This window comes from Balaenoptera acutorostrata, chromosome 4, assembly GCF_949987535.1.
Source record: "Balaenoptera acutorostrata chromosome 4, mBalAcu1.1, whole genome shotgun sequence".
NCBI lineage: Eukaryota > Metazoa > Chordata > Mammalia > Artiodactyla > Balaenopteridae > Balaenoptera > Balaenoptera acutorostrata.
This window is the reverse complement of record NC_080067.1, coordinates 79,583,689-79,603,786: the sequence shown is the minus strand read 5'-3', so window position 1 is coordinate 79,603,786 and position 20,098 is coordinate 79,583,689. Positions and strand designations below refer to the sequence as shown.

At 38.9% G+C, this 20,098-nt stretch overlaps 2 protein-coding genes across 9 annotated transcripts in view; one reads left to right on the top strand and one right to left on the bottom strand.

The window, feature by feature from the left end:
• The window catches only part of FYTTD1 (forty-two-three domain containing 1), a 35,362-nt gene extending 23,687 nt beyond the window's left edge, over positions 1 to 11,675 (bottom strand). The window contains exons 1-2 of one of the 2 annotated variants that reach the window (XM_007171623.2): positions 11,611 to 11,675; positions 6,349 to 6,477 (exon numbers count right to left, since the gene is read on the bottom strand). In XM_007171623.2, coding sequence (XP_007171685.1) covers positions 6,349 to 6,382 — 34 coding nt within the window. In that variant the 5' untranslated portion in view covers positions 6,383 to 6,477; positions 11,611 to 11,675. Of the gene's footprint in view, positions 1 to 6,348; positions 6,478 to 11,091; positions 11,349 to 11,610 lie in introns of those variants that run through there. The other variant, XM_007171622.3, reaches the window with a different exon arrangement.
• RUBCN (rubicon autophagy regulator) overlaps positions 11,379 to 20,098 on the top strand; it is a 63,989-nt gene continuing 55,269 nt past the window's right edge. For 3 of the 7 annotated variants that reach the window (XM_007171631.2, XM_007171628.2, XM_007171630.2), the window contains exon 1: positions 11,380 to 11,868. In XM_007171631.2, coding sequence (XP_007171693.2) covers positions 11,771 to 11,868 — 98 coding nt within the window. In that variant the 5' untranslated portion in view covers positions 11,380 to 11,770. Of the gene's footprint in view, positions 11,869 to 12,182; positions 13,907 to 20,098 lie in introns of those variants that run through there. The other 4 variants (XM_007171624.2, XM_007171629.2, XM_007171626.2 and 1 more) reach the window with 3 other exon arrangements.

Below are 20,098 nucleotides of genomic sequence, written 5' to 3'. Positions count from 1 at the left end.
ATTCCAGGCCCTCGGTATCTATCTAGATCTAGTCCTAGGCATCACTCTAATTCTGGCCCTGCTCATCCTCCAGTGAATTAAAGCTGCATCACCCCTACAGATCACTTCCCAGTGAATTCCACCAGCACGGCAACTCAGTGTGGTAGGGAGTTCTTGTAGATTTGTTCCCTTTTTGGGTGCTCTGCCTCAGTACTAAAGGTGCTGATTTTATTACTTTTATAATCAGCGAAAAAGCAATAAAGATACAATTTTTTAAAATATTAGGATCAAATTATTGCTGCTCTATGTGTGATTCCCTTCTAGAACTACAACCAAACGAAGATTAAGCATGTTGGGGAAACCTGTATATTCAAATTAAATCTACAACTACTTGCTATTTTTATTTGTACTAAATAATGAAGCAGCTACCACTGTGCTAGGCACTGTTCTGAGTACCTTAATTTAAATGAGCACTTGATGAAATTGATGCTAACATCTCAATTTTGCAAGTGAGCAAAGTGAGGCAAAGAACAGTGACTACCCAGAGGGCACAGTTAGAAAATGGCAGAGCCATGATCTAAGTGCAAGTTTGTGTGGCTCGAAAAATTGAACATTTTCCAAACTGTTATATATAAAAATTAAAGAATAATAAAAGGCAGAATATAATCTATGGTACATTTCCAAAGAGAAAAACACAGTTATGACAGAAAAAGCAGGCTCTGAGCTAGGTATTACAAAACAGGCAAGATGTGAATAGGGAGAGAGGCATAAAGTGACAAGTACAAAGACATGGGCAACCACAGTGATTTGAGAGACAGTCTAGAGAAAAGGATAAGAAGCGAATGGAAAACTACAATGAGGTATCACCTCACACCAGTCAGAATGGCCATCATCAAAAAAATCTACAAACAGGGCATCCCTGGTGGCGCAGTGGTTGAGAATCTCCCTGCCAATGCAGGGGACATGGGTTCGAGCCCTGGTCTGGGAAGATCCCACATGCCGCGGAGCAACTAGGCCTGTGAGCCACAACTACTGAGCCTGCGCATCTGGAGCCTGTGCTCCCCAACAAGAGAGGCCGCGACAGTGAGAGGCCCGCGCACTGCGATGAAGAGTGGCCCCTGCTCGCTGCAACTAGAGAAAGCCCTCCCACAGAAACGAAGACGCAACACAGCCAAATAAATTAATTAATTAATTAATTTAAAAATATCTACAAACAATAAATGCTGGAGAGGGTGTGGAGAAAAGGGACCCCTCTTGTACTGTTGGTGGGAATGTAAATTGATACAGCCACTATGGAGACCAGTATGGAGGTTCCTTAAAAAACTAAAAATAGAACTACCATACGACCCAGCAATCCCACTACTGGGCATATACTCTGAAAAAACCATAATTCAAAAAGAGTCATGTACCACAATGTTCATTGCAGCTCTATTTACAATAGCCAGGACATGGAAGCAACCTAAGTGTCCATCAACAGATGAATGGATAAAGAAGATATGGCACATGTGTACAATGGAATATTACTCAGCCATAAAAAGAAACGAAACTGAGTTATTTGTAATGAGGTGGATGGACCTAGAGTCTGTCATACAGAGTGAAGTAAGTCAGAAAGAGAAAAACAAATACTGTATGCTAACACATATATATGGACTCTTAAAAAAAATGGTCATGAAGAACCTAGGGGCAGGATGGGAATGACACAGACCTACTAGAGAATGGACTTGAGGTCACGGGGAGGGGGAAGGTTAAGCTGGGACAAAGTGAGAGAGTGGCATGGACATATATACACTACCAAATGTAAAACCGATAGCTAGTGGGAAGCAGCCGCATAGCACAGGGAGATCAGCTCGGTGCTTTGTGACCACGTAAAGGGGTGGGATAGGGAGGGTGGGAGGGAAGGAGATGCAAGAGGGAAGAGATATGGGGATATATGTATATGCATAGCTGATTCACTTTGTTATAAAGCAGAAACTAACACACCATTGTAAACCAATTATACGCCAATAAAGATGAAAAAAAAAAAGACTATACTTGAAAGGGAACTGAGGGGGGTGGTCACCGAATTCATAATCAGATTATATCAGTCTAGAAGCAGTATCTTATACTGAATGGAAAAAAGAGAGAGAAGGCAGTGAAACCATTTCAGATGCTATGGCAACACTCAAACACAACATGATAAGGGACTGGGAAAGGAACAAAGAAATTTGAACGTATTCCAAAAGAATGAATGAATTAGTAGAACAAAGAGAAAGTTTAAAGAGAGGAGGAATCCATTATTATACCAAAGTTTGAGGCGTAGATGAGAAAGACTCATGAGAAAATCTCATTAGCAAGAATAAAAGGGGAGGGAGAGGGAAGCATTGGGAGTTTGGGATTAGCAGATACAAACTAGTATATACATATAGGATGGATAAACAACAAGGTCCTACTGTATAGCACAGGGAACTATATTCAATATCCTAAAATAAACCATAATGGAAAGAATATGAAAAAGAATTTATACATCTATAACTGAGTCACTTTGCTGTACAGAAGCAATTAACACAACATTGTAAATCAACTATACTTCAATAAAATTTAAAAAAAAACACAAGAATAAAAGGAGACAAGTATGGGATAGAATTCTATTCCTGGGTGCCTTCTATTTCTGACTGTTATAGTCATTGTTCCCATACTCATCACCCGTTCTACCATCTTTCTTTCTTTCTTTCCAGTGGCTTCTTATCCTCTACCTTCTAACAAGCCTAGATCATCCCTTCCTCCTTCCTCCTTTTCTATCTTTGAATAAACTTCACTAGCTCTATCTCAGTTTTAGCAATGGTTGTATTTTTCACCTTGTCATTGTCATGTTTCATGCAATAGTCTTTTCTTGGTTTTCATCCATATAGCCCCTTTAGAAGTTCTCGTCTTTCTAGAGTACCTTCATTCTCATTACTTCAACTACTACCTCTATGAAGGTCCTTTCACATTTTCAGCTCCACTAGAGCAGCAGTTTAACACTACTAGCCATGTATCAGAAGGACATATGGAGCTTAAAAAAAAAAAACAAAAAAACCCAGGCCCTACTTCTGCAGATTCTGGTTCAGTAGCAATGGAGTGCAGCCAGAGCATCAGTCTAATTTATAAAGCTCCACAGATGCAACCAATGTTGAGAACAACTAAAACTAGACACAGGAATTTTCATCTTTCCTTTGAATCGTTAGCCCAATCCCTTCATGAATTTCTTTCACACACACATCAAGCTGCCTAAATAATTTCTGTAGTCTGATCACTTACACGAAGATTTGAGGGATTTTCTGGGAAATATCATATCACAGAGTGTATGCAATCATATTACTGGCTCCTTTCAAAGCAGCATACAACTATTTCTCTGTCTCTTCTACCTCAAAAAGAAATAGCATTCTCAAACTTTTTGGTCTCAGGACCTCTTTATACTCTTAAAAATTACTGAGGACCCCAAAGAGTTTGTGTTTCTGGTATTTCTGATATATAGGGTTTATGTTTACTGCTATTTACCACACTACAAGTGAAAACTAAGACATTTAAAAACTATTTGTTATTTTATTAAAACAACAATAAACTCACAACATGTAGGGCAAATAACATTTTTAATGAAAAATAACTACTGTATTCCTAAACAAACAAAAATATCTAATAGGAAGAGTAGCATTGATTTGCATTTTTGCAAATCTCTTTAGTGTGTGGCTTAATAGGAGATAGCTAGATTCTCATTTCTGCTTCTGCTTCCAATCTGTTTTATTTCTCACATGTCGTGTAGACTTTGAAAAGTCCACTGTACATTCATGAGAGAATAAGACTGAAAACACAATGTCTTAGTATTATTATAAAAATAGTTTTGACCATGTGAACCCCTTGAGTCTTGGGGATTCCCCAGGATCTCTGGACAGCACTTTGAGAACTGCTGTTGTATAGTATTCCATCCCTGAAAGACATTTAGGTTGTTTGTACAAGTATGTATTGAATGACTAAATTATATTTCAGGTACAGAATTAGGAAGACTTTATTCACTTATTTGTTCAGCCGTCAAAAATAAATTATTGAGGGACTCCTCTGGTGGTCCAGCAGTTAAAACTCTACACTCCCGGGGGCTTCCCTGGTGGCGCAGTGGTTGAGAATCTGCCTGCTAATGCAGGGGACGCGGGTTCGAGCCCTGGTCTGGGAAGATCCCACATGCCGCGGAGCGACTGGGCCCGTGAGCCACAACTACTGAGCCTGCGTGTCTGGAGCCTGTGCTCCGCAACAAGAGAGGCCACGATAGTGAGAGGCCCGCGCACCGCGATGAAGAGTGGCCCCCGCTTGCCACAACTAGAGAAAGCCCTCGCACAGAAACAAAGACCCAACACAGCCAAAAATAAATAAATAAATAAATAAAAAATTAAAAAAAAAAAAAAAAAAAAAAAACTCTACACTCCCAATGCAGGGGGCCCGGGTTCGACTCCTGGTCAGGGAAACTAGATCTCGCATGCCACAACTACAAGCCCGCATGCCACGACTAAAGATCGTGGCAAAGAAGATCCCGCGTGCTGCAACTAAGAACCGGAGCAGCCAAATAAATAAATAAATAATTTTTTAAAAAAAATAAATAAATAATTGAGTATTTGCTAAGGGCTCTCTGTGCTACTTATTCCCTTACCTCAAGCTAACATCTTCACTGACATTATAACGTGGAAATCTGAACTTTTCCAAACCAATTAGAGCTTAAGAAAATCCCATACCTCTCTGAACATTCAGTGACAGCAGCAGCTCTTCTATTTTAGGCCCTGACAGATGTAAGTGGAGAACATACAAGCGCAATTTCAATCTCAGAAGATCCTAAACTGCCGCTGGGTATCATTTAGCTCAAGGCTCAGATTATAACCCCTGTAAAAGGAAAGCTTTCCTGATCCTTCATGAATCAGATCCTATTTCACCTTATCCATTAAATCACCACCAATTTTCTTAGGACAAAATCCCCATCTAAAATCCTGTAGTACAATCAGAATTTCTCTTATGGTATTTCTCAACTCTATGTTTTCTACCTTATCTCTGTTACTAGAAATTCCTTGAAGTAAAAGAGTGCATCTTTACATACCCTGACAACCTGGTCAGTTCAGAGCATTTATCAGGTATTTAACAAACGATTAGCATAAATAAATATATTTCTGGCTTCTATGAACTCTAAAATTATTTTAAAACAAATCATATATAAAATATGGTATGTTGAGTAACATTTATAAGAAACCTTTAAATATAGATCACTGGAATTAAATATTAATTTTCTATAGCTAAATACCTATTACAAGATTTACTTACTTAGGTTCAGCTATCCAAGAAATTACTAGGGAAGAATAAATTCTTCTGCAGGGTCTAATCTTAGTTACAGGCATATGTTGAGGATATGTTGGCATATTAGCTGTTAAACATAGGATTAATTATGTTCAACCTATTGGAGATTATTTTCTATGTTTTTTAACAAATAGGATAAAAATCAACTTAGGAATTAGTTTATCAAACATTTTTTCACATATGTAAAAAAGATCTAGAGTTTTAAAAATCTGAACAAATGTTTATTCTAAAATGCTGATGTAACTGCTAAAAAAGGTAATGAGTCACATATAATTAATAGTATTCAGTTACTGCCTTAAGTCCATTTTGGAACAAAATGTTGTAAATAAATAAGCTTCTAGATTACCAAAAATAACTGTATATGTAGAGTTCCAAGATCATTAGACCATATCTAAAGCATTCAACTCTGTGTTACCTCTGGAGGATTTAACAAATCCTAAAGGTCCTGGATGATAAGATAAATAATATAGAAGTCATTTTCTATGCAGAATAGTAGTCTCCACATATTTATAAAAGGTTTTCATATAGAAACCTGTTTCCTATAACTCTATAGAATTAACAGGAAGGCATGATTTAACTCAAATTAAGAGAATTTTCTAGTGAACAATGCTGTCTCCAGTAATGGAATAAGTTATGTTGTGAGGTGGTATGCTCTTTCACTGAATATATTTAAGCTGGAGTTACATAGTCATCCATCAGACAAACCTCTAACTGTGAAGGAGATTAAGACTTCATGATATGTAAGATCCTTTATAAATCTATAGTCCTAAACATAATAAAGACTTTATATACTGAGGTTACTTTAAAACGACTTAATGTCTTTAAGAAATAGTGTTATCACCTATTTAAGGAAACCTGAATTTTTACCAGATTGTAAGATTAAACAAAACCCTGAGAGAAGGAAAAATACAAATCACAAAGGGTACTGATATACTTCCTCCACGCTTTAGGTATGTATTAAAGGTAGTATACTATGAACCCACAAATAACGGCTCTTTATTAAAGCTTACTTGCAAAACTTACCAGAATTCTGTTGAATTCCCCATCTTACTCTCATCCTGAATTGCCGGGCACCACTTTGCTGGAGTCTTCTATTTAGTCTTGGGAAATTCTGTTTCTTTCCTTCCTTTCGATTCAATTTGATGATATCATCTGTGATAGACGAAATGTGATGATTACCTTCATTTTAACTTAATGACTCAATTACTCAGTCTCATTTTCTAGTTGATAGATTTCCTACGTCCCTAACTTCTTTTCTACTTTGAAAGCACTTTGATAAGAGGATAATAATGATATGAACATAAAAGCTCAAATCAGCCAATATATTTGGAGCAATGAACAATGGTTTTGTAGGAAAAGTTCAAGTCAATAGCCCAAAGCAGAGCTACCAACTAATGAAGATTTCTGTTATTCACAGTATTTCTTTCCCTAATAAATATAAATAAGCAAAAACCTGTTTACAAAAATTACTCATACTTACTTTCCATAATCACAGAAGTCTCCAGTTTTTAAAGATGACCACCTTTCAATAAAACCATTGGCAGTCAAAAAATAAATCATTCAAAGACTAAATTTCTAAGTTCACCTCAATTCAGCAAATATTTATTGAGTATATACTATATGCAATGAATATATGTGGTAGGCTGTGCTGTAACAGAAACAAACAAAAGTAAAATATGATCCCTATTCTCAGTAAGTTTAAAATTAATGATGGAAACAGACATGTAAATAGTAAACAAAAAAATTAAACAAGTACCATAATAAAGGTATAGTACAAAAAGAAAATACTGTTGGTTCTTTGCTCATTTAGCAAAGCAATTCAGGGTTACCTTATTTTTCTTTCTACACTGTTCTCTCTCTCTCTCTCTTTTTTTTTGGCCGTGCTGCGTGGCACGCAGGATTGTAGGATCTTAGTTCCCCGATGACCAGGGATCGAACCCATGCCCTCTGCAGTGGAAGCGTGGAGTCCTAACCACTGGACCACCAGGGAATTCCCTCTACACTGTTCTCTCTAAGTCTCATCATTTCCCCAAACACTTCCAGACCGTCCCAAGGTAATTCACAAACATCACATTGCTCTAATACCACAACAGAACAATGTGAAGATCAGAAAACTAAATGTACTCCAGATCCCTATTTACATCTGTTCAAAGGAGATTACTAGAAGAAAAAAAATACTCATTTAAGAATATCCACTTTCTCCAAAGTTCCAACTCCAATATTAATTTTGCTGATTGAAAATACAGTAAATAAACCAAATAAATTGAACGTCAACAACTTCTTAATAAAATTAACAAAAACTAACTAACCTCAGTTGTTTTTTTTCCAAACTACTCTAAATACAAATAATCTAACAACTATATCAATATAACTAGTCTTTTCTGAAGTCAAAGAAGGAAATATAGATTACAGGAATCCTTTCTTATATATTACTACTCTACCTCGCTAACCTCTAATCTTTTTAAAAATTTATTTATTTATTTATTTATTTATTTATTTATTTATGTCTGCAGTGAGTCTTCGTGGCTGCTTGCGGGCTTTCTCTAGTTGCTGCAAGTGGGGGTTACTCTTCGTTGCAGTGCACCAATCTCTAATCTCTAAGACTCTAAACTACATTTAAATATTCATAGAAAATAATTCAAATCCCTTCAAAGTAGTTTGTTACCTTGAGATCCATCCCTCAGCTACAAAAAAGTTCATCAAAGTTAGACACTCAAAAACAGTTTTTTACAAAATACAAAGATTTCACAAATATCAGAGCCATGAACATGTTAAATTCTCAGTAAGCAGAAAGGGAATAGTTAGACACCACTTTTGAAACACTACTTTCCTCTAACAGGGTGCTACTTATTCTTCACCAGAAGTCTGAGATCTCAGAGCCATTAGAGTACCCCCCAAAAATGAACTTGGTCTGGGGAACCACAAAATAAAAAAAGGCAGAGTATAATTTTGACTAACCAGGCTGATTTAAAAACAGAGCGTTATACAGTATAAACATAACTAAAAGTTAAACGTAGCAAAGCATATCAAACATAAAATTATGTTTTCTATTTAAACATTTTATTATCTAAATCCTCAAGTTAAATGGAGCTACCATGACAGAGAGGATTCTTGCAATCTAAAAGAAGATAATGGCTTTCTCCTAATCGAGGAGTAGACAGGGTATCAGAAATTTAAAAAAAAATCCATTATGAACTACTTTTATAAAAAACTAGGGGTATACATGTGATAACAATAACAGTAATAGTAGTAACTGAGTACTAATAGGATTGTTCTGAAAACATGTATTCATTCAATTCTCACAATAATTCTATGAAATAACTATTATAATACCCATTTTCAAACTAAGATACTGAGGGACTTCCCTGGTGGTCCAGCAGTTAAGACTGCATTCCCAATGCAGGGAACCCAGGCTCCATCCTTGGTCAGGGAACTAGATCCTTCACGCCGCAACTAAGAGCCCGCATGCCGCAACTAAAAGATTCCCGCATGCTGCAACTAAAGATCTGGCACACAGCAACGAAGACCCCACGTGCCGCAACTAAGACCTGGCACAGCCAAAGAAAGAAAGATTTTTTTAAAAAAAATTAAGAAATTGAGCCACAATGAGGCCAGCTATTGGTAACCTTGGTAGATAATTCCATATGAATATTCACATAAACTTGATAGAACCACAATTAAAAACAAAACAAAAAATTAGATTCTAAAACCTATGCACACTGGATAAAATGGGATATTCACAAAGCATAATAATTGCCTAAAATACCTATCTCTTCATCACATCTCTGTAAAATTCTCACTAAAACAAAACAAGGCATCTAAAAAAAAAAAAGGGCACCTGACAGAATGCTGTATGTTCTTAAGGGAGAAGAGAGACCAATCTCTCTTTTAGCTATCCACTGCACTTCATTTCTATCTTCAAAGAGAATTATCCCTCAGTTTTCTTCATTTGAACATCCTAATCACTGAAGAAAATACATACAAAGAACTTAGAAACTTAAGAAATGTAATGCTTACGACACTACATGGTTAACACTTCCTACATCTAGAGCTTGGTGCTCTAGAACCAGACTGAAATCCTGACTCCATCACTTACTTGCTGTATGACTGTGGGCAAGTTATTTAATTTCTCTATGCCTCAGGTTTTGTAAAATGGGAATAACAACAACGGCTTATACAGTATGTGCGTGTATATATGTAAATATGGTGCTTACTGTGTACCAGGTACTGTTCTGAGCAGTTTACATATGCCTATTGACTTATTTAATACTTACAGCAACCGTCTGAGGTAGTGTCTCACCTTTTTACAGATGAGGTACTGAGAAGCAATTTGCCCAAGATCAAATGGCTCATAAGTGGCAGAAGCAGGATTTGAACTGAGACAGTCTGGGATTCGGGATTCCATGCATGCTCTTTATCATTAGGAGTAAGTATCTCATAGGATTATTATCGGGATAATTTAACACATATAAAATGCTTAGTCCAGTGCTTGGCGAGTAGTAAACACTCAATAAATATTCGTTATTATATTTTTTCTTGGCTTTAATTCAAAAGACCTCTCATTTCTTTAGAGGTCACTACTGACTAGCAGTAAGGCAAGACTTGAGGCCAAACCTATGATTTCTGATGATTTGCTTAATTCCCATCTTGGGTTCTAACTTAAGACAAACACAGAAACCAAGAGTTCTTGACTTTTGACTACGAACTTTGCAGAAAAACCACAACAAAAAAGAAAAATATTGTCCTCGTAAAAGTTACACCTCTGTATCCCCTAGTCGGGTACTTTTCAAATATCCGAAAAATTGTAGGCCTCAGGCAGAGCTAACCACATTTAATACCAAAACCTGAATCCCGACAAAAACGTTATTACTTTTAAACCAACCAAGCCAAACACAGAGACTAGTGCCTCAGTGGTGTTAGGTCTGAATTTTTAATTGAATCGCCAATCTCCCTGCTTTTTACCTAATCGTCACCAAACCACCCCACTCTCTTAGATCCTATGCTTTACTTGGCTTCCCATCAACCCACGTAAACCCTCCTTCGGTTTTCGCTTCGTTTTTTTCTAATCGCTAGCTTGAAGGACTGGATGAGGAGAATGTGCTTTTCTAGGCACCGCCTAATACACCACCATCCCACGAAGTCCTTCCTATCTTTTCTTTCTGTCAAGCGCCCCAGCCCCGCGGTGGCCCGGCCGTCCGGGGCCCGTCAGAAATGGCCAACTCTCGGGGCGTCTTGACGCTTCTGTGCGGCGCCAGGCGCAGGCCCGGGCGCATAAAACGCCCAACCAGCCCTTCTCGGGAACCACGGATTTAACCGAACCCGCTGGGCTCTCGAAGAGCTTCCTCAGAAAGGACGGCTCCGTCCGACCCTTGCCCTCGCCCCCCGATAACGCCCACCGCGCACAAGCCTGAGGTGAAACCCGCGGAGTTTTCCTCACAAAGAGCCGGGGTCACCCGCGAGTGGCGGCTCCCCTTTGAGGGGGGGGCGGAAACAGGTTCGGCACTCCTCTGCCTTCCCAACCTCCCGGCCCGAAGCGCCCCCCGTCCCCTCAGACACAGCCCCGCCGAGGGGACGCCCGAGGCCCCCGGGCTCGATCCTGACGCCAGAAAGCGCTCCCCCGTCCCCACCGGCCCCCGCTTGGTTCCGCCCACCCGTAAGAAAACTCCATCGACAACTGCGGCCAACCACCCCTTCCCCCACAAACCGCGGTACTTGGTTCCACCCACACCTCCTCCCACTCCAACTCGGTGCGACTCGGCTCCTCACCCAAAGACATATCAATTTTGTCCAGGTTTTCATTGCTGCGGGCTTTCGGCGGCGGCGGCGGCGGGGTCGCGGTGGCTCCCATTAACCGGGTACCAAACCGGTTCATAGCTGGAGACGTCGCGCTGGAACACTCAGCGAAGAAAGCCAGGGGCTGAGGCCTGCCACCTCCCACTCACGCACGCAGACTAGCCGCACAGACGGAGCGCGCACGCGTGCTGGCTGCGCCCTCTCCCACCCGCGGCGGAGGGCTGGGGGAGGAACCCAGAGACGAGCGGCCGGCGAGAGTGGCCCCGGGCCCCGGACTCGCCCCTAGCGCCTCTTACCGAACCGGAGGAAACATTGCACCCGCTGCTCTGGCCGCTCTCGAGGGCCGCTGGTTTAGCAGTTAGCCTTTCCGCCCAAATTATGCTGGACCCTGAACACCTCAGTATCACATGCCTTAAATGAGATCATGTTCCTCCGTGCCCTTCGAGTCCCTCCTGCTACAGAAAGGCCCCCTAAGCTTTGGTACACACGAACCTTTCACACCCCCACTGCAGAGCAGCCCCAGAGGCTGCGAGCGTGGACTGCAGAACTGCGCCCCAGCTCCCCTCTCCACGGCCAGCACGCGAGCGACACGTCCGGACGCAAAGCAGAGGCTGCACTGATACTACTTGCGTCAGCATACTAATAAAAGTAAATGCTAACGTTTCGCGTATCTGTACCACTTCTCAGCCGGCGCTCTGAAAACATTTTGCACGGTACCTTATTAAGACATCACCTTCCCTCGGGAGAGCGGTAAGTACCTCTGCTTATTTGGCTGCATTTTTCTCTAATTCACTTGCGTTGGGAATTGATAGGGGGATTCATTTTCTTTCTAATCATCCCTATGGGAAAACTTATTAATATTTGATGAATTCCTGCATAGTAACTTTTTTTTCTGTTAACAAAACCTGATATTCTCTCTTTCTTACCGCCTTCTGCTCCAGATAACTGCGCTTGTGTGGAAGCATTTAGGTTATATCATCCTCATAGCAGCTTAAACTAAGACATTTGCATCTAAGAAAAAAATTAGGGGCAGGTATTCTGTTCATTTAGAAATCTCTGCCCCCCTCTGCACTTCCTAAAAGTTCTCTTTGCATAGAAACGAACAAGTGACCTAAAGTATCTCAAACCCACAATAGCTTATCTATACTTTATTTTTTTCCCCAAGACAAAAATACAACCATGTGAGACGAGTGAATCAGCTGAAGAGGCACCTATAAAGGGATGCAAGAAACTTAAATGGTGGAGGAAGGTTTGGACTCAAAAAGACCCATGAACAATATTCAGCATGTCAAGGAGAGTATCGTGTATGCTCTTAGCACAATGTGCTTGATTTTATTACTATTCCACTCTGCAGCTGCCACCCCTTTCCCAACTGCTAAGAACTAGGGAACTCGATTGTAGAGAAGTACAAGAGAGACCTAGGTTTTATTGAGTGGTTTCACTCACTTCAGTCATTCACCTTGTGAACTTGGGAGAGTGTCTGGGCCTCATAATCATCTTCAAAACAAGAAGTAGTTATACTAAATATATGTTATACTTAATTATTTCTAAGATTCCTTACAGTTCTAAAATCTTCTAAGCACAAGACACTTTTCTACATACTATCCTTCTCTCACTAGAAATAACTTCTGCAATCTCTACTTATTTGTAGGAGCAAACTACAGGGAGGATCATTGGATTCAGTTCTTAATTTTATGGAAGAAAATTAATGCATTTAGAGTTCGGATACATTTTGTACTTCAGGCAGTATAGGACAGATAATAAAAATCCCAAATGTGCAAAATCCTTCCCACATCAATTTATAAAGATTCCCTTTTATCCTGGTCTTCTCCCCAAAACTGAAGCCCCATACCAAATCTCCTTAGCTCTAGAGGGAACATGCTCCAAGGTTTCATGAAGCAATCCTAGCTGTTGTATTTCAGACTTTCAGATTTCTCCAAGGGCTGAGGGTCTCAGAGTCTCAGAGCACCCTGATTCCAAAGGGAAAAACAAGAAAACAAGAGGCATTGGAGTTAAGGATAGGTCAGCCACACACAAAACAATACAAAGCAAAAGAGCAACCTGAGACACACAGCAACAGTGAAGAGGGAGAAAAGCCAAGAAATCAGAACTGGGGCTTGTCCAAGAAGTTGACCAGTCAGCTACAGGGCTGGAGTTAAAAGGTCAACCCTGCAATTTTCTGGGGCACGAGAGGCAGCTATTCATTTAATCCTATATTCATTGAGCACCAGGCATTGTAATAGGCCCTGGGGATAAAATGGTGAGCAAGATGGATGCCGTCCCTATCTTCACATAGCTTGCAAAGCAAAAAACGTTTTCTGAGCATGTACTGTGAATAAGGCACTGTGCTGGACACTGAGTGGACAGCCTTTTTCTTCAATTCAGCAGCTTCATCTAAGTCAAAATAAACATAGAATTCAAGCAGCTGCCCTTTCTGGAGGCTTGATTTCATACAATGTAGATCAGACAACATCTAGGATTGCCAGATAAAATACAGGACCAGTTAAATATGAATTTCAGATAAACAATGAACAATTGTTTAGTATAAGTTTTGTCCCAGGTTTCAGAAAAACAGGATTTTTTTTTTTTGCCACAGAATATCGCATGTAATATTTAGGATGTATTTATACTAAACAATTATTCGTTGTTTATCTGAAAGTAAAATTTAACTGGGAGTCTAATATTTTTATTTGCTAAATCTGGCAACCTTAACAACATCATACTTTTCTATTAACATGTTCCAGCTCTCTTTTCACAGTGTGCATAGAGATCTATATTCTCTTCAAAGGTAAGCACAACTCATATATTTAACCCTTAACTTTATTAGTTTGATATATCTTTTAAGTCCCCCCTTTTTTCAGCTTTATTGAGATATAATTGACAGACAATAAAAGACACATACTTAAAGTGTGCAGTTTATACAGGTGTGAAATATATACCTGTGAAAATACCGCCATAATCAGAATAATAAATATTATCATCCCCAAAAGTTTTCCTGTGCTCCTGTGTAATTCCTCCCCCCAACCTCAACCTAAGTAAGCAACCACTGATGTTTTCTGTCACTATAGATTAATTTGCATTTTTTAGAATTTTATATAAATGGAATCATATAGTATATACTCTTTTTTGTATCTGGATTGTTTCACTCAGCATAATTGTTTCAAATCTGTATGCCTTTTATTATTTTTCTTGCCTTATTACACTGACTGGGGACTCCAGTACCATGTTAAACAGGAATGGTGAAAGTGGACATCTTTGACTAGTTCCCAGCCCCAGGGGGAAAGCATTCAGTCTTTCACCATTAAGTATAATGTTAGATTTTTTTGTTGATGCCCTTTATCAGGCTGAGGAAGTTCCCTTCTACTGGTTTGCTGAGAGTTTTAGTTATGAGTGAATGTTGAATTTTATCTAATGCTTTTTCTGCATCTGAGATGACCAAATGGTTTTTCTTTTTAAATTTATTAATATGGTAAATTATATTGGCTGGTTTTCAAATGTTGAACCACCCTTGCATTTCTAGGATAAACCTACTTGGTCATGGTATATTATCCTTTTTATATATTATTGGATTTGGTTTGCTAATATTTTGTCAAGGATATTGTTTCTGTTTTCATGAGTGATATTGATGTGTGATTTCCTTTTCTTGTAATGTCTGTGCCTGATTTTGGTATCAGCTCTTTTGCTTTTCAGAAGAGTATTTTTAGAATTCGTATGTTGATGTAATTTGTATTACACTGGAATAATAAGGGAGCTAGGTATAATTTGTATTATATGTGGTTATAGTATGTATTAGGTATGACTATTATTATTATACCTAACTCCCTTAAGCTACTTGTATGTACAGTACAGTTTTTCTTCTCTTTTCTGCTCAATTCTTCTCATTACCCCCTTTGCCACTGTTTTCTGCTGTGGTAGCTTTTCTTGCCACCTTGCTACAGCTTCCTCTTTCTCTTTTATGTTGCCCTTTTCTTTTGTTTTAAGTGTTTATAGCTGTTCTAGTCTTCTGCCTTTTAATCTCAGGATTCATTCATTCATGTATTCAAACAGAGTTTGAGTCCCTACTCTGGGCAAGACACTGTGCTACACAGTACAGTGTTACAGCCAAGGACATGACACGCAGGATAGCAGGCATAGCTGGAGGCATTACTAGTCTCCAGGTCCCTGGCCCTCAGTTTTCTCTGACTAGCAGGTAACCTGCTTGGATAGACAGGGGAACTTGAAGGGGAATTCTTCCTGGGCTCAGAGGTTGGACCTCTAGCCCACTCCTTATTAGGCCTTGTCTTCTCTGGGCAGGGCAGGGGTCCTGTCAACCAAAGGTTCTAGGTCAATTCACTGAATGACTAATTGTGGGATTTTCTAAAGCTACACAAATTTACATAAATCACACAATTTCCCCCTAGTTATGTAAAGATTGTTTCTTTTAAAAAATATATCTTCGGACTTCGCTGGTGGCGTAGTGGTTAAGAATCCACCTGCCAATGCAGGGGACACGGGTTCGAGCCCTGGTCCGGGAAGATCCCATATGCTGCAGAGCAACTAAGCCCTTGTGCTACAACTACTGAGCCTGCACTCTAGAACCCGTGAGCCACAGCTACTGAGCCCACGTGCCACAACTACTGCAGCCCGCGCACCTACAGCCTGTGCTCCGCAACAAGAAAAACCACCACAAAGAGAAGCCCGTGCACCACAGTGAAAAGTAGACCCTGCTCGCCGCAACTAGAGAAAACCTGCGTGCAGCAATGAAGACCCATCGCAACCAAAAATAAATAAATAAAATAAATTACAAAAATATATATATATATCTTCAATTTCCTCAACTTGCAATAGGTAGATTGGTAGTCTAGGAAAGCTCTGAAGAGCCAGGATTCTAGGCTCCTCATGCTGTTGGACAATCTGAAAGTAAGTTGCATACATCATGACTCTATAGAATATACCTCTAAGTATATTCTTTTTTTTTTTTTTTTTTTTTTAATTTTTTTTTTATTTATTTATTCATTTATTTATTTTTAATTTATGGCTATGTTGGGTCTTCGTTTCTGTGCAAGGGCTTTCTCTAGTTGTGGCAAGTGGGGGCCACTCTTCATCGCTGTGCGCGGGCCTCTTACTATCGTGGCCTCTCTTGTTGCGGAGCACAGGCTCCAGACACGCAGGCTCAGTAATTGTGGCTCACGGGCCCAGCTGCTCCGCGGCATGTGGGATCTTCCCAGACCAGGGCTCGAACTCGTGTCCCCTGCATTAGCAGGCAGATTCTCAACCACTGCGCCACCAGGGAAGTCCTAAGTATATTCTTTTATATAACAAAGGTAAAATGATCAAATTCAGGAATTTAACATTGATGCAGTTCTATTCTCTGATGTATAGTCCATATTCAAATTTTGCCAACTATCCTAATAAATAATTATCCTTTGTAACAATTTTTTTTTCCAATCTAGGATCCAGTCCAGTTTCATATGTTGCATTTCTTTGTCCTGCCTCTTTTGTCTCCTTTCAGCATAAAAAGTTTGTCAGCCTTTCTTAGTCTTTTATGATATTTACATTTTTGAAGATTGAAGGAATTGGTGCATAGCTTATCCTTCAATTTGATTTTGTCTTATTGTCAGCCTATGATTAGATTTGAGTTATTCACTTTTGTCAAGGATACTACCTAAGTGATGTTGGCTCATTCTCAGTACTTAACATCAGAAGGCACATGATGTCATTTTGTCTTATTGGTGATCTTTAGTCACTTGGTTAAGGTGATGTCTGCCAGATTTCTTCATTGTAAAGATACTTTTCCCCCCATATATAATGTATAAGTAATCTTTGGGGAGATGGTTCGAGACTGTGTAAATATTCTGTTTCGGAACAAATTTCACTGACGGCTTTAGCGTCCATTGATGATTCTTGCCTGAATCAATTATTATGATGGTGGCTACAAAACAGTGATTTTCTAACACTATCATTCCTCTACATTCATAAGCTGACATTCTACTGTGAAAAGAGCTTTACCTCCCCGCCCCCTTTCTTCCTTCCTTTTTCTATTTATTTATTTATTTGCATACTTATTTATATATACATATACATTTCCGTAGAAATTCACAGACTCATTTCATGTTCAAAAATTCTCTTCTGAAAAGCAAAGGGGTGCAGAGTGTAAGGGTCATGCTTACCTTTGAAAAGAATGTAGATATGTAGACATATCATGAATTAACTCATTTTGATGCTCAAATTGCTTTTGACTTGGCAAGTGGGCGACATCCCTTAGCATTAAAATTTTTAATATTTTAAAAAATGCTGCTAAGAATAATTTTAGTGAATATAATAAAAAGAAAATATTCCTGACTATAATTGATATTTGTTGAATATATTCAAGAAGACTATTTCTTAAAACCAAACTTTTGGCAAATAAGTGTCATGAGCTTTAAAAATCTGTTATTTGAATAAATGATTATTGAGTGAAATTTGCTTTCTGCCAGTGGTACTCTAGGACCAACTACCATTTGTATAAAAATTGCATCCTGGTAAATCTTGAAAACAAACAGATTAATCAAGATCAATAAAGTTCTTTAGATTTTTTGACTTTTAAAATATTAATTCAGCAAGCAGTTGCTAAGTAAGGCCATTACGTTTATGTGACACTATTGAACCCTGATGCTAGATAGTCTTGCATTTTTGACCTTTTGCATTTGGATCCCAGATGCACAAAATTGGGTTAATCACAATCCTTGGTTCATGATATACTCTCATCATTTTCCAAGCATGACCCATTTTCATTTGTTAGTTATTTTAAATAACTGATTATAATTAGTTATGGTTTCATAACTAATTTTTTATAACTTTTAATATTTATTTATTTATTTATTTTGGCTGCTCCGGGTCTTAGTTGCGGCATGCATGCGGGATCTAGTTCCCCGACCAGGGATCGAACCCAGGCCCCTTGCATTGGTAGCGTGGAGTCTTACCCACTGGACCACCAGGGAAGTCCCCTAGTTATTTTTAAAATTGTGCACCTACAAACCCATCACTCAAAACAAAAGCTAGAACAGACAATAACCCTATGACCTGGCAATTCTGCTTCTAGGTATGTACCCAAGAGAAACCCTTGCTTATGTACAAGAGGTGACACGTAAAAGAATATTCATAGCAGCGCTGTTTACAATAGCAAAAACCTGGAAACAACCCAAATGCTCATCAGTGGAAAGCAACATGAATAAACTGGTGTATTCACACAATGAACTATTATATAGCAGTCAAAATCAATGAATTATAGTGATACACAATATAAATAAATTTTGGGACTTCCCTGGTGGCGCAGTGGTTAAAAATCCACCTGCCAATGCAGGGACATGGGTTTGATCCCTGGTCTGGGAAGATCCCACATGCCACGGAGCAAATAAGCCCGTGTGCCACAACTACTGAGCCTGCACTCTACAGCCCGTGCACCGCAACTGTTGAGCCCACATGCTGCAACTACTGAAGCCTGCGCACCTAGAGCCCGTGCTCCGCAACAAGAGAAGCCACCGCAATGAGAAGCCTGTGCACTGCAATAAAGAGTAGCTCCTGCTCAATGCAACTAGAGTAAGCCCATGCACAGCAATGAAGACCCAACGCCGCCAAAAATAAAAAAATAAAAATAAATAAATAAATAAAAATAAATCTTTTTGTAATATTAAGCAAAAAAAAAAAAGGCCTCAAAGAATAAATACAGCTTAATAGCGTTTTTTATAAAGTTAGAACACAAAAAATTTTTAAATAATTTTTAGGAATATGGATAGATGCAAAGAAACTATATTAAAAGAGAAGCAGTGGAATTATAAACAAGGGATTTAAGATATGGCTACCTGGGGTGAGGGAAAGCAGAGGGATGGGATGGGGGAGTGGGCACATGGCTAGTGTAGGTTACTGTCATGCTTATTAACTGACTGCTTTAAAGAAAATAAGTGTAGGGAATTCCCTAGTGGTCCAGTGGTTGGGACTCCTTGCTTTCACTACTGAGGGCCCAGGTTCAATCCCTGGTCGGGGAAGTAAGACCCCACAAGCCACACAGCGTGGCCAAAAAAATAAAAATGAAAAAAAAAGTGTAAACCCAGTCTTGGACATATGAGGAAATTCCTGTTTTCTAGAACTTTTACTACAATTTTAATTCTAGAATTTCCTGATAAAAGCTGACTGACTTTCATGTAAATATATGTTAAAATCATGTGGCATTAATTTGGGATTATACTATATGCCAAAAAATGAAGTTCATACATTTGTAGAAACAGAAGGTACTGAAATCCCAATAACTAACACTGCCCCTTTCTTAAAAAGTATAACCCTTTGGTAGGAAAATATGAGAAAGTTTGAATACGAATATTTTTTATATAAATGGAAATTGGAAATCATAATTTGCATTAAAAGGCTCTTTCACTTTTAATTCACAAAAAAAGTTTTCTCAAGTTTGAAAATTTCTGAAAGTCATGTATTATTTTTAACAGAGTAACTAGTTTTTATGGAGTTAACCTAGATCTCTCCCTAACAGAGTAGTGCTGATTCTGTTGCCTTACCATGGCTCTAATCCCAACCTCCTTATTCCCTACAGCCACTGCCCAAGTTTAGGCCTGGACTTACAAACCCAAAGTCCACATTTAGCCTACAGAATTTTTTTTTTTGGCCCGTGTAATGTTTACATTAAAAAAAATTGTTGCCAATATTTTAAAAATTGGAAATTGTACTTAAAAATGCAGATTCCAGCTTTATTAAAAAATCAGAATATTTGGCAACATTCAACTATAGCTAAGATGAGACTTTCCTTTTTGGATGAGGCATGGGGGTTCCAGTTCAGAGAGTTTCTGCGATTCTCCGACAACTGGCTCACTTCACTCATTGGCATTACACTTGGCCTTTATAGGGACTTCCAACCTCTTCTCATATCCATTCTTTTGACCTTCCCTCCAACATAGTACATACCTCTCCACATTGTTAAAAGTAGCTTTCTAAGCAGGTTTGATCAAATCACTTC